Here is a 13707-nt window from a genome sequence, read left to right as displayed (position 1 = left end):
AACTTTTGATCTGTATCACCCGCCCCTGCTCGTTTCCCCAATCTTTTCCTCCCCATTCTTTTCTATCTCAGTTAATGGTAGCACCCTTTGTACTTCTGGCTTTTGTTTAGCTACCAGCCCCTGTCCATTTAATCAGCACAGCTTAATAGCATTATCCCCAGAATATATCCTGAATCTGACTCCTTGTTGTCATCTTATCTACTACCATCATAGTCTAAGACAATAATCCTTTCCTGTCCTAGGCAATCTTGTAATGAATGATCTTCTTATTTCTCTGTATTTCACCATAAGGCTGGACCATTTTTAGTCTTACCTTGAACAATCCATTCTCTACTTTGAAGAACAATATTCTAAAAAAAGATTATTCCCCTTCTTTTTATTGAAATTAGAAAACTATCCAGAGTTCTTGAAAGCCTTTCATGACCTAGCTCCTCTCTGACTTTCTGCTAGTCTCTCAAACCCTGCTAGTTCATTCCATCTGAAGGCTCTTCTTACTAGCCTTTTCCTCTCTTTGGGATATTTTTCACCCATATCTTCACAATGTGGCTCCTTGCAATTTTTAGGTCTCAGATGTCAACTCCTTAGAGAGACTTACCCTGACATCTTTCCTTCTTTTCTTAAGTTAATCACTATCTGAAATTTCCCTTCCTCTTCGTTCTTTCATAAAGTGCCCCTCCCCAAACCCAAAGGAATTTAATTTCCATACAAGAACTTTATCCATTTTATTCACTGCCATTCAGTGCTTAGAATGGAATCTGGTATTCAGAATGTTTTCAGTATTACAATACTATATGGGTGGATGGCTAGATGAAAGAATGAACAAGTATGTATCTGGTAATTTTTCTACAGCCAGAGAAATGATAGATTATTTCATCCTTACAAACTTTGTATAGGTGTTTATTTTAGAATTAATTATGCTAATCTTTGTCCTAATTGCTTTTATCTATCACTTCTGTTTTTGATTGTAAGGCTTTCTTCTCTCATAGAGTGCTGGATACAATTTTAGTACTTAATGTTAATTAAATTGAAAATGCAATCTAACATCTTTATATTCTCTGAAATTATAGAATATGTATTTCTGAAAGCAGGTGTGTTTAAAATATGCATTCCCCTTTTATCTCCTGCAGTTCATAATTGGACCCTTGAAGACACTCTTCAGTGGTTGATAGAGTTTGTTGAACTACCCCAATATGAGAAGAATTTTAGAGACAACAATGTCAAAGGAACGACACTTCCCAGGTGAGTCTTTGTTATGCAAATGTATTTTCCTCTCAGGGAGAGTTATATGCTAGATGTCTTTTCCCATACTGAATCTACAAGTTACTTCCATGACTGAGGGCACAAAGGAAATATAAATGTATCCATTCTTTAATCTTTCTAAATTATGCATTTTCAAGTTTTAATCAATTTTTCTTGTCTAAATAATCAGGCTCTTGAAAAAAATTATTTCCAAGGAACATGATTTTGAGTTTCAGATGGTGGGTCAACTATATTATTTGTAAATAACATCAAGGGTCAACTTTTGACCGATCTAAGAAAAACTTTTTTGTTTGATACTGATTCATTGTTGTGAACACACCTACTTGAATGGATTGATGTGCATCTCTTTCTTGTGACATTTTAAATGACAATAACCATTGAGTTATGGTGTCTATACGTTATACCTGAATTTTAAAAATGAAACTAATAAAAAATAGCAGCCATTTAAAAATGTATGTTACATACAAGTACTTTATATTATCTCATTTAACCCTCATGATTAAAATGAGCTATATATTGTCCTTCCCATTTTACAGGTTAAAAAAACCAAGTCAGAGACAAGTTAAACATTTCGCCCAAGGCAGCATTTAAACCCAGATAGATTTGATAGCAAAGTCTAGGTTGCCAGTTTTTCCCTTAGATGTCTGAATCCAGTTGTTTTCTAAATTTTATTTTCTAAATTATATCTAAATTGTATCATTTGCAAATACCAAATGATATAATTTAGAAATTATAATTTCTAATTAATTTAATTAACTTAATTTTGAAGGATTTAAATGTCAAAATTTGCAATAATTCTACCAGAATTTTTTACCCTTACAAGATTGCTTCTTAAGTTTTATTTTTCCCGGATGATTTCCTACATCAGAAAAGACTCTAATCAGTTATTGCAATCTGATCATTATATGTAATGAAATACATACATTGTGTCCCTAGTCAACTTCCTTACATGCCCTATTTAGATAAGTATCCTTTGTTGCTTTGAGTTTTGTATTTTGGATCAAGTTGAAAGTTTTCAAATCTCTCTTAAATGTATTCTGAACACCAACATGAATATTTCTGATTTTATTATATACATGACTAGAATGATGAAATTATGGGGATTAGAGTCAATTTGATAAGTACTTCCTGAATATCTTTCATGTTCATAGTACAACTAGATGTTCGAAAGAAGACAAAAATCAAATAAAATATAGTTCTTTTAATTAAAACAAGTTCTTAAAACAGAGTCAAACATTAAAATAAAATTAGAGTTTTTTAGTTTATATATGTTGCCCTGGGTAGGAGGAACAATAGGAATTTCCTTGTTGCCTTTTGAGAAACTTCTTTATATAACAACAACATGAAATAAAATAGGTTAATCTGTGTTTTGACAATCAATGTTATAGCTACATCATTTCATCATTTCTTTTGGTTAAGTAAAGATGATCAGAGATGCTTCCAATTCTGGTAAAATTGTGACATCACACACTTGTCAAGATAACTCCTTAAACAGTGAACATGTTACTATAGAAAAACATTATAAGCTCAGTTTTCAGGTCAGCCCATTGGAACCTTTTTTAGGGGAGGAGAAAGGAAAACAATAAACTCTTTCTTAAGCCCCCGTTATGTAGTCATGGAAATTAGATGAGTCAGCTTAAAGGAGCAATATCTATTAATTTCAATTATTATGTAAGTTCCAGAGCTCTTTGTATGGTATCTGTAGACATAAGATTTAGTTAGAAGAATGTATAAGAAAATGTATTACATATTCTAGATAGTTGGCCTACAACAGTCCATTATGATGTTTCTTTTCTGTGACGTTAAAACCCTTTACATCTGCTAAAGGTAGCCAAAACTATGTTTTATGTTGACTGTAGTGGTGATCTTAAACCTTTCACTGTGTTTTCTACTCTGTAATTGTTACTACCAAACATTATACTAAGGCTCTCTTCACCCGACACATACCACCTCATTTCTTTCAGGCCTATGTGGCCTTCCCTGATACCCTCACCCACTCAGGTGGAATCATTTTTACCTCTGGACTCATATTGAATCTTGCATAAAATTTTGTTATATATTTTCTTTTTTACTACATCTCGTTGTCTTTCTTAGCCTATTGATAGTTTGCTATTAATTCATGCATCCATCCATCCATCCATTCATTCAGCTATTATACAAACATTTATCAAGCTTCTACTTTTGGCAAGTACTACATTAGGCTTTGGGGATACAGAGATAAGACATAGGCCTTGCCTTTGTTTGATAAGTGTCATGTTAAAGGTGTAAGGGAAGCATTATAGGAAAGTACCTGAGAAGATAAAGGAAGGCATTTTAGAGAGGGAATGTTAGAGTTCTTTGCTCTTTAAGGTTTTATAGAAGCCTCATAGGAGTTCCTGTAATTTCTCCATACTTAGAGAGTACTGATACCTTTCTCTACAAAATGTAGTGTTTCAGAGTAGTCTTTGGAATCATACGTATTTGGGTTTGAATCCTTGCCTTACCTATTACTAATTATGTAACCTTAGGCAAGTTAATCTCTCACAAGTATCTTCAGCTATAAAATGGAAGTACTGTTATAAGGTTTTCTTGACTATGAAGCCGTTGGTACAGGACCCAGCATATATTATATGTCTGTATTTATTGTCATTGTTATTAGACTTTCTGTAATGAAATCTTTACTAGCATCATACTTGGTTGTTAAGAAATCTTAGTTGAGTACTGGGCTGCTTGTATTTACAGTCCATAATAAAGTGATTTTATTTCCTTATTTTACCTGTGCCCCCTACATGCTTTCTTCATAGCTAATAAAATGGTTTAGTACTTCTTATTATATAAATTCCTTTACCCACCTGCCTCAATCCGTGAAGGCTTTTTATTTCCCACTTGTGACTTCAATGTACTTTGTTCAATTTTTAAACAGTTTAAACATTAGAATGTTAAAGATACAGATTTTTTGATACTTTAAAAAAGAATCAATATGCTCTAAATTGAAAACTGTTTTTTAAAGTGTGCTGTAGATGTTAAATTATTTACGGTTTTATTATCCTTTGTGAAAGGATAATAAATGACAGAAGTAATTAATGATTATAAAATATTTTCAACTTTAGGCTGGGCGCGGTGGCTCACGCCTGTAATCTCAGCACTTTGGGAGGCCGAGGCGGGTGGAACACGAGGTCAGGAGATCGAGACCATTCTGGCCAACATGGTGAAACCCCATCTCTACTAAAAATACAAAAAATTACCCAGGCGTGGTGGCGGGTGCCTGTAGTCCCAACTCCTCGGGAGGCTGAGGCAGGAGAATCGCTTGAACCCGGGAGGCAGAGGTTGCAGAGAGCCAAGATCAAACCACTGCACTCCATCCTAGGTGACAGAGTGAGACTTTTTCAAAAAAAAAAAATTTTTTTTTCAACTTTATAAATTTCTAAATCATAGTAGGTCATAACAGAAAGTAACCTTAGAAAATAAAAACTTTTTCAGTGTAGCTACTAACTGATTAACATACAGGAGTCTTTCTGTAGCTAAGCTTGCTCTGAAGAGGTTTTTGAAACGTGTAACAAATTATTAAATCGCACAGGGATGAGCTCCAACAGTCATCATCAGTAATATGTAAAGTATTAAATGTGTTGCTCAAATATTTAAATTTATGTACTAGAAATATTTTCATTTAATATATATATATGTTTTTCAAATAAACAGGATAGCAGTGCACGAACCTTCATTTATGATCTCCCAGTTGAAAATCAGTGACCGGAGTCACAGACAAAAACTTCAGCTCAAGGCATTGGATGTGGTTTTGTTTGGACCTCTAACACGTTAGTATTCTCTCTCACTCAGAGGATGATGTAAAATAATATCCTGATCATCTCTGTGTTATTTAAGGAAAGAAAAAAATAAGATAGTAGGCCTCTAAGAAGAATCATCTATTAGCTGTGAAAGAAGTATAATACTTTCTTAAAAGATTTATAGGATGGGATTTTCTGTCACTGAAACATGAGTGTGAAATTTTCAAAGCTGGTTACTAATGTAAGAAGTTGTATATAAAAAAACTAGCAGTTAATTTAGAATTTTTAGGTTTAAAACTTTGGATCTTTGGAGCAGTTTTAATGTTGCTGTTACTGTAATTGGATATTCACTGAGGAATCTCTTAAAAAATAACACAATCTAACCATCTTGATGGCATGAAGCAATAGAGCTTAACAGTTTCACTAAGTACTAAGAAAAGGGTTTTTTAGATATAGATGGAAAGCAAAGACTCACTTGAAGCTTTATAAATTAACGAACTATACTGGCAGGAGCAGGAAGTAGGCAATGTTATTTGTTTGAAGAGAAACATTTGAGAAAGTGTTATGCAATATCTGTAAAGAAAATAAACCTTGTATTTATTTACTTTGACAGGAATATTTTTTTCCCCAGAAGAGAAGTTTAATATGTTTGTTTTATTTAATTTCAAATTTTTCAGAAAGCTTTGGGAGAAAGTGTTTGAAAAGTACACCTTTTAAAGGAATTATTTTTTTAAGTCAAAAAAGAATAACAAAATTAATACAAGAAAAATGGCTTCCACAAGTTATAAAGTAGGAAACTAATGTTTATTCTCCCTGAATTCTTGGAGTTAGATTTTCAGGTTTCTATGATACCATCTTGGGAATGGCCCTTCTAAAAAAGGGTAACTAGAATTGGTTGAATAGATTTCATGACTTTACTGGTGGTTCTTTTTTGGCTTGGACTAAAAGAGCAGCTGGTGAAACAGCTGGAACTCCCCTTATGAGAGTTGGTGGAAATGCACTGTTGGTGGAAATTACAAACCCTAGGAAACAGAACACTACTTGAAATGCCGAGCGTTCCATAGAGATGATGCCCTTTCCAACCTTTTCCTTGTCCTCACTTCCAGACTGAATCCATTGGGGGATTGTCTTCTGTGGGATTCTGTCCAATTTTTCTCATGTGAGTGGTTGGTAAAAATAGGAATTAAAGTATAGAATTCGTTTCTATTTACAACTTGATCAGGAATATTCATATTTTATTAATCTTGGAACTAACACCTTTCTAAGCCCCAAAAATTATATTACCAAGTCATTTGAAAAGAAATCAAACTAGTCGCAAAAAAGATTGTAAACAAATACTTAAGTAAACCATTTAAAAAGTTAATGATTTTAAATGTTTGTCTTAGAATGATTATTTGAGTGAATGTGCCCCATAGTGAGAACACTTATGTTAGATTTATTTTAAAAACCAACATTGTGAAATGAACAGAGATACATTTTAAAGGAGTTTTTTTTTTTTTTAAATCTTTTCTAGTCTAGTGCTTATTATTGAATGTGGGACCTTATTTATCTATTTATTGTTATTTATGGTCAGAGAATAGAGCTCATAGTTGAAGGAGAACCTGAGTTGAACATCTCAGTGTGAGGCAGAAATAAAAAATGCTTTTGAGATTGTAGCTTTCAGCAGTACATTTCTTCCACTACAGGTGGAAGGGTGAGGGTGTGCACTCTGGCAATATGGAGAACTGAGTCTCCGATGTAGAGCATGCTACATATCATACTACACAAACATAGCCAAACCCCAGACTTGTCAGCCTAGGAACTTGGGATTTCTGTAGAATTCTTTATGTCACCACACTTCAAAATATGTTTCTGCTGGAGGCCTGGCCATTTAGGCAGTTTTTCACTGTGAGCTGTATCTCTTTGGAGCATTACGATAATATATTAGCTATCATTGTGTCTCTGTTCCAGAGAGCCCCGTGAAAATTAGTGTGTACTGACTGGGCTGAATTAGGAAATTTGAATAGTGATTTCTGTGTTTTGTATCACCGAAGACAGTAGGCCCTGGCTCCTCCCTTGTTGTTTTAGACATACTGCTGGGGGTTAGCATCATGCCAGTAACCCCTGTATCTCTGGCATATAGACACCTAAAATTGAGTAATTGTTATTACTATTTAACCCAGGCTTTTATCAGCCTTAGCACTAGTCACTCTTTGGGCTGGATAGTTCCTGGATGAGTCTTTGTTATCAGCAGGGGGGACGCAGGGAGGAGGTTGTCTTGTGCACTGTAGGATGTTCGGCAGTGCTTCTGGCATCTGCCCACTAGATGCCAGGAACCACTCCTCAAAGTTGAGACAACCCAAAATTGTCCAATGTCTGCTAGGGGTGGGTGAGGAATTACCACCAGCCTCGAGAACCACTGATTAACCTAACCTAATTAGTTATATGGCTACCTCCTTGGGGAAAATACATTTTGGTGAGTGATCAGGTTTCTAAGTGTGTCAAAAATGTGACGGCTGTCTGGCTTCACTGAAGGAAGGGAGTTGGGATGATGGTGGTGATACTTTTGATGGCTCCCTTCACCCCACAGAGGACCATTCTGGCAGCATATGATTGGAGGTGCGATTGCTTTTTCAAGGGTCCCCATGACTTTGGCCACTCCGTCTACCACCAGCAGGGGCATGGTGTGTCCTTATGAGTTTACCTCTACCCTTCTATAAGTCTAGTATATCAAAGAGTTATAAGAAGCACAGTCATTATTTGAAGAAAGAATTTTTAAAAGGCTAGAGCTTGTGCATAGGAAAGAGATCTCCACTTTTTGGTTTTATTTTAGATAACTACTTAAAAAATGTCTTTTTGTATTGAGGTCCTGTCCTATTCAAAGATTAATTTAATCGTCTGTAATTCTCTTAATAGGCCCACCTCATAACTGGATGAAAGATTTTATCCTCACAGTTTCTATAGTAATTGGTGTTGGAGGGTGCTGGTTTGCTTATACGCAGAATAAGACATCAAAAGAACATGTTGCAAAAATGATGAAAGATTTAGAGAGCCTACAAACTGCAGAGCAAAGTCTAATGGACTTACAAGAGAGGTAAGTTCAGAAAAATCATAACTCATGTTATGTATGTAGGCAAATACAATTTGTAAAAAAAGTAATATGGGCATGTGCTTAAACACTTATATTTAGGTTATTATACACATCAGGAATATATGCATATTTGATTTCACATTTTTTTAGAAAAGTATATTTTTATAATTACAGATTTATTATAAATGTGTGTACTTGAGAATAAATGACTAGAAGAACAGTGGAGGTAAGTCAAATATAGTGGGATTAGATGTGTAGCTAAGTTTTATTTTTAACTTGATTTAAATAATTATGAATTTTTAAAAAGCTTTTTGCGGAAGAGTATTTCCCTGTTTTCCCTGTCTTTTGAGCCCAGGATAACCAAAATAGCTGTATAGTAAGTTGCCTGATATTTTTATTAGCCAAACTTAGGACTAATGAAAAATGCTATGATTTCTGATTGAAATATGTATTTAATTGCTTGACACAGTATTTATTATTTTGTAAAAAATAAAACTTTGGAAATTTTTGTGAGGAATTTTTATTTTTATTGTTCTATAAGGCTTGAAAAGGCACAGGAAGAAAACAGAAATGTTGCTGTAGAAAAGCAAAATTTAGAGCGCAAAATGATGGATGAAATCAATTACGCAAAGGAGGAGGCTTGTCGGCTGAGAGAGCTAAGGGAGGGAGCTGAATGTGAATTGAGTAGACGTCAGTATGCAGAACAGGAATTGGAACAGGTATTTACATTAAAAAAAAGTCACTTGTGAAGATGTTAACATTGCCACTCTGAGGAGGCAGGTCCTGTTTTTCTTCAGTTTCCTACATTTAGTTCCATTGTCTACTGTTCCTCAGTTGATAAAAGAATCATTTATGTTGTTAGCATTGATCAAAGTTCATATAGCAAAATAACACAGTAACTGAAAGATAAAGTTGCCATCATGTTCACTCATTCATGAAATCTTATCTCTTGCCATGTTCATTGTCTTGAGTAAATTTAAGGTGTTTAACATCTGTAATATGTTTAAGTTTCTGACTGTAATGTGGTAAGATAAAGTATATCTAGGTTTGAACTTCTCTGCAAAGGTAAAGGATCTCTATTAAACATCCATTTGAATCCTGTTAAATGGTTTTAGAACATAATCTGCTAAAAATTCTGAAGCTCCTTTCCAATACCTGCTTCTCCTGTTCAGTTACTTAAGATAGAATATAAGCATTTAGGCATTGCACAGAGTCCTTTGGAGAGGGTGAGGTGCTGGGAGAATTTAATTATAGGCAGATGCATTAGTTTCCTGTTCCTGCTGTTTAAAAAAAAAAAAAAAAAAAGCCACAAACTTAGTGGTTTAAATAAGCATAAATTTATCATCGTAAAGTTCTGGAGGTCAGAGTGAGCTGAGGCGAGCCTGCAGGACTGTTTTCCCTCTGCAGACTGTAGGGGAGGATGTGCTTCCTTGCCTCCTCCACTGGTAAAGCCCACCCATGTTTCTCAGCTCATGGCCCCTTCCTCTGTCTTCAAAGTATGTCATTCCAGCCTCTACTTCTGTGGTCCCATCTCCTCCTTCTGACTTTGATGATTTTGTTACTGATAATGAAACTGAAGAACAAAATGAGGATTATAAAACTTGCTCAAAATTAGAGGTGACTCAGTTATAAAGCAGGGGCAAGAACTTAGGTATTCTGCCTCCACTTCATTTTATGCACTGTTGCTGCCTTCTTAATAGAGTGCTAAGAAAGAAATGCAAATTAAGTGATGAATGACTTAAGGTCAACTCAGGAGAAAATATGCACTGTGCATTACTGTTTCCTTCAAGATCGCCATTTTATGAGAATATGTCTGACTGAACGCAGCCATCTTTTTTATAACTGTTAACCACTCCTTCTCTGACACCCCTAGATGTCTGTGTTTTGGAGCTCTTCCCTCTAAGAACTCTTAGATGTATTTTACAGTCATGTCCCATTCACCTAACAAATCATAGCAGCACAGAATGTAGCAAAGAATCAGGGAGTTGGCAAAAAAGACCTAGTCGAAATCATACTGTATCCGAGAATTGGGTACTATGCCCTTTACCCTCCTGCCTTTTTCCACCAAGACGTCCAACTCGCAGTTTGTTCTGGTATATTTCTGTCTTTCTAAACTTTGTACATAAGAAAGGGCGAATCAGAAAACAGTAGTTTGGAATTCTTCTACAGAGATATAAACTGATGGTAGTACTTCACAGGTGATTGTCTCACAGTGAGGGAGAAGAGACAATATAAAAAAAGGGCCCAAGAATTATGGACATTCTAACTTAAAGCTTTGGGAGAGAGACCGTGCACATCTCAATAGACCCTGAAGTTACCAAAATATGATGTATTGGTATGAATGTAATCTCATTAGATCCTGGGTCAATAAAAGGTGATTTAAAGGAAGGAAATTGGTATTTTAAAAAGAACACTGTCTGGCATGATTATATTAATAAGAAACACAATTTTCTGAGGGCTTACTCTATACCAGAAGTGTATGCCACAAACATTGCCAGTGGTTTGCTCATAAATTTTAATCCTCACAGCACATAGATATTATCTTCATTTACAAATGAGCTGTGTAGAGAGGCTAGATAACTTATTGCCTTGGGTTACACAGCTGTTAACTGGTAAAGGCAAGATTTTGCGTGTCATATTCCAAAGTCTGTGTCTTCTCATACTGCTATTAAAAGCCTTGCTTGTAGAAATAAGTTTAACTGAGAAATGATGTATAATGTGACATAACCCACAATTCCACATAGTTCAGGGAATTACTGTATTTTGTCTGGAGAATAATCAACATAAATTTAGAAGTCAGGAAAATCCGGTAGGTTTTTTATATAGTGTTATTTTTCCTAGAACAGAGACTTTTGGGTAACTAAGTACCACTTTATATTTTGTGTGATTTAAATAGTTTTCACAAATTGGTTTCTTAGAAAAAGTCTCAGGAAGCCTTTAATCAGGGCAAGTGAAATACCCCTATTCTCCATGAGACAATAAGCCTTAGGAACTTACTAAGGTTACACAGATGATAAATAATACAGTTGGGTCTAGAAACCAAGTTTTCAGATATTTAGGCTGTTTTTGTGACATCATGTTTTTACTTACTGTTGTTTTATTCCTAAGATACAAAAATTATGTAAATAATTGTTACATTTTAAACAGTTATTTATTGTTTGCAAAAGCTGTTTATTATTCAATTTTTTCTGTGTTCATTCCCCTATAAACAACAATGTGATTTAAACTAAGGGTTGGGATTTAGATTAAATGAAACATTTATGAGTAATAGCAGAGAAAACAGTTAAATAGTTGCTACTATCAGAAGGTCAGACTTTCCACAAGTTTGAGTCATTATTTGGCAATCAATCTAAACATTGTTCATCTTCAATTTATGCTAAAAATATATATAAGTAGTTTTTATGTTAAATGTGTTTGAGCTTTTTTAGGGGAAATACATTTATGGAAATATTAAGAAAAATCTATGATTAAAGAGCATAACTTGAATGAATTTTGTTGAGATTCTCTGTATAATTCCATGGAAGTGAAAATTGTATAGAAATTTTAGCTTTAAAATCTTCTGAGAAAAAGGGCTTGTGTACATACATTTTGTAGTGTTATGCAGGTCTGCATGAACGTGAGCTTAAATTTTATCTTCCTGAGAGATTAGCAGGAACGCCACACAGCTCACCCAACTGACTTGTTAAACACAGTATTGTCCCAAGCCATTGCAGTTAGTTATGTAGGCAGATATGTTGCCTGGGATTTGTTCTCAGTGAGTTAATGCTCTTCCCCTTACTTTAATGTGTTTTTGAATTGTTACCTAGTGTTGCATTGTGAATTTTGTTTTTAATTTTGGAATCTTAAAAGATATTTTTCTACACAATTCTTTGTTTTCACACTAACTGACAGCTGTTCCTTTTCTTTATCAGAAGTTTGTGTATAGTACTCTTGCTGGTTTATTCTGGCACACTATAAAGTTTATTCAAATAAGTTGGGTTTGTTCAGATCAAACATTCCTTTGCTCTTCAGTGTCCTTAGTTAGCTTTGGGGAAAATTAATCTGTGGGGTGGTGCTCGACACGCAGGATGCTCTGTAGTCGTTCGTCGCTTTGCCTCAAGGTCTTGAGTGTGAGTGAGTGTGCACAATTTCATAAATTACATCCTGTATCTTTACACATCTTTAGTTTGAAAACTCTTGCTAGTTTTTAAGTAAATCGTTCCAAGAATGAATCATCTATTCCTTCTGTGTCTTTCCTTAGTGAGGCTTTCCTTATGATACTTTTTCTTAGCGCTTATCAACTAACCACCACGCATTTTTGTTTTTTTCTGTTTATTTTCTGGCTCCATTAAATGGCAGGTGGAAGAAATACTATGACATCCTTATACTGAAGACTATGCATAGTTTCTCATGAAAAAATCAAGTGGATTCTCACTCAGAATCTGTTTCCTCACAATCTGTACATGCTCTGCAGATGTTCACTTAGCTACTTTCTGGTATATTCAAAGGAGGGAATTATGTAGCAGAAGTGGTAACACAGACAATAATAGGTAGATATACTTGGCAACAATAAGAAATAACTAGCCATAAAGAAGATGTCATGAAAAACTACAGAAAAATACAATTTTTAAAAAATCAGTATATAGTGAAGGAGCTACAGTAGGGTCTTTTGGAAACATTCGGAGGAGGAGTAGAACGTGTATCCACCCAATTTTGGACACTTCTTTATATAATACTTCATAAATGAAATATGCATTATGGGAAAAATATGATCAGTTTTAGTTTGTATATAGCCTTGATTATTTCCCCCTCAGTCTGGTTTTCATAACATACAAAACTAAATATTGCAACTTAAGATATAAATAAGACCTCTCTACCCTCCTTGACTTCACGACTTTGCCTCGTGGATTTAAGATGTACTCGAAGCTCAGCCTTAATTTTAATGCTAGAAATCTATTGTATTTAGACTTTGCAGTTTAAAACGATGTTTACAAAGAGCGTAATTAAAATAGCTTTTTCTTTTAGTTTGGGTACTAAAAAATATTTTAATCCTTCCTTCTTCCCTCTCTCCTTTCCTGCCTCTTTCCTTTCCTTCTTCTAGGTTCGCATGGCTCTGAAAAAGGCCGAAAAAGAATTTGAACTGAGAAGCAGCTGGTCTGTTCCAGATGCACTTCAGAAATGGCTTCAGTTAACACATGAAGTTGAAGTGCAATACTACAATATTAAAAGACAAAACGCTGAAATGCAGCTAGCTATTGCTAAAGATGAGGTACTCTCTTGTATTTCAAAGTTTACTAAATTTGTTTCTTAGGCTGCATTCTTAGAGGGATTACTCAACTGGGATACACAGATCTGAATAAAAGTTTTTTTATTGCAGATTCCTTTTGCAAACTGGAACTTATTGTGTAAATAGACTCTAGTAATCATAAGCTTTAAATTAAAATTACTGCATTTGGATACTTTTCGAAGTGACCTTAGTGATTTAAACATTCTTTTTTTATTTTTTATCATTATCATAAAAGTTTTATACAGAGCTTTTTTCCTTTAGGTTGCTGCTTCATATCTGATTCAGGTTAGTAGTTACTGGAAATTAATTTTGACACTTACATTGTGTGGAATGGGAATAAGTGTTAA

The 13707-nt window shown here is 34.5% G+C and overlaps 1 protein-coding gene across 2 annotated transcripts in view; it reads left to right on the top strand.

The window, feature by feature from the left end:
- STIM2 (stromal interaction molecule 2) overlaps positions 1-13707 on the top strand; it is a 165303-nt gene that overhangs the window by 131469 nt on the left and 20127 nt on the right. Inside the window, exons 4-9 of one of the 2 annotated variants that reach the window (XM_050790675.1) lie at positions 1128-1239; positions 4939-5054; positions 7920-8097; positions 8636-8813; positions 13175-13342; positions 13622-13645. In XM_050790675.1, the coding sequence (XP_050646632.1) occupies positions 1128-1239; positions 4939-5054; positions 7920-8097; positions 8636-8813; positions 13175-13342; positions 13622-13645 (776 nt within the window). The remainder of the gene's footprint in view (positions 1-1127; positions 1240-4938; positions 5055-7919; positions 8098-8635; positions 8814-13174; positions 13343-13621; positions 13646-13707) is intronic. The other variant, XM_050790676.1, reaches the window with a different exon arrangement.

This window comes from Macaca thibetana, chromosome 5 (genome assembly GCF_024542745.1).
Source record: "Macaca thibetana thibetana isolate TM-01 chromosome 5, ASM2454274v1, whole genome shotgun sequence".
NCBI lineage: Eukaryota > Metazoa > Chordata > Mammalia > Primates > Cercopithecidae > Macaca > Macaca thibetana.
The sequence above is the reverse complement of the archived record's forward strand: the minus strand, read 5'-3'. Positions and strand labels throughout refer to the sequence as shown.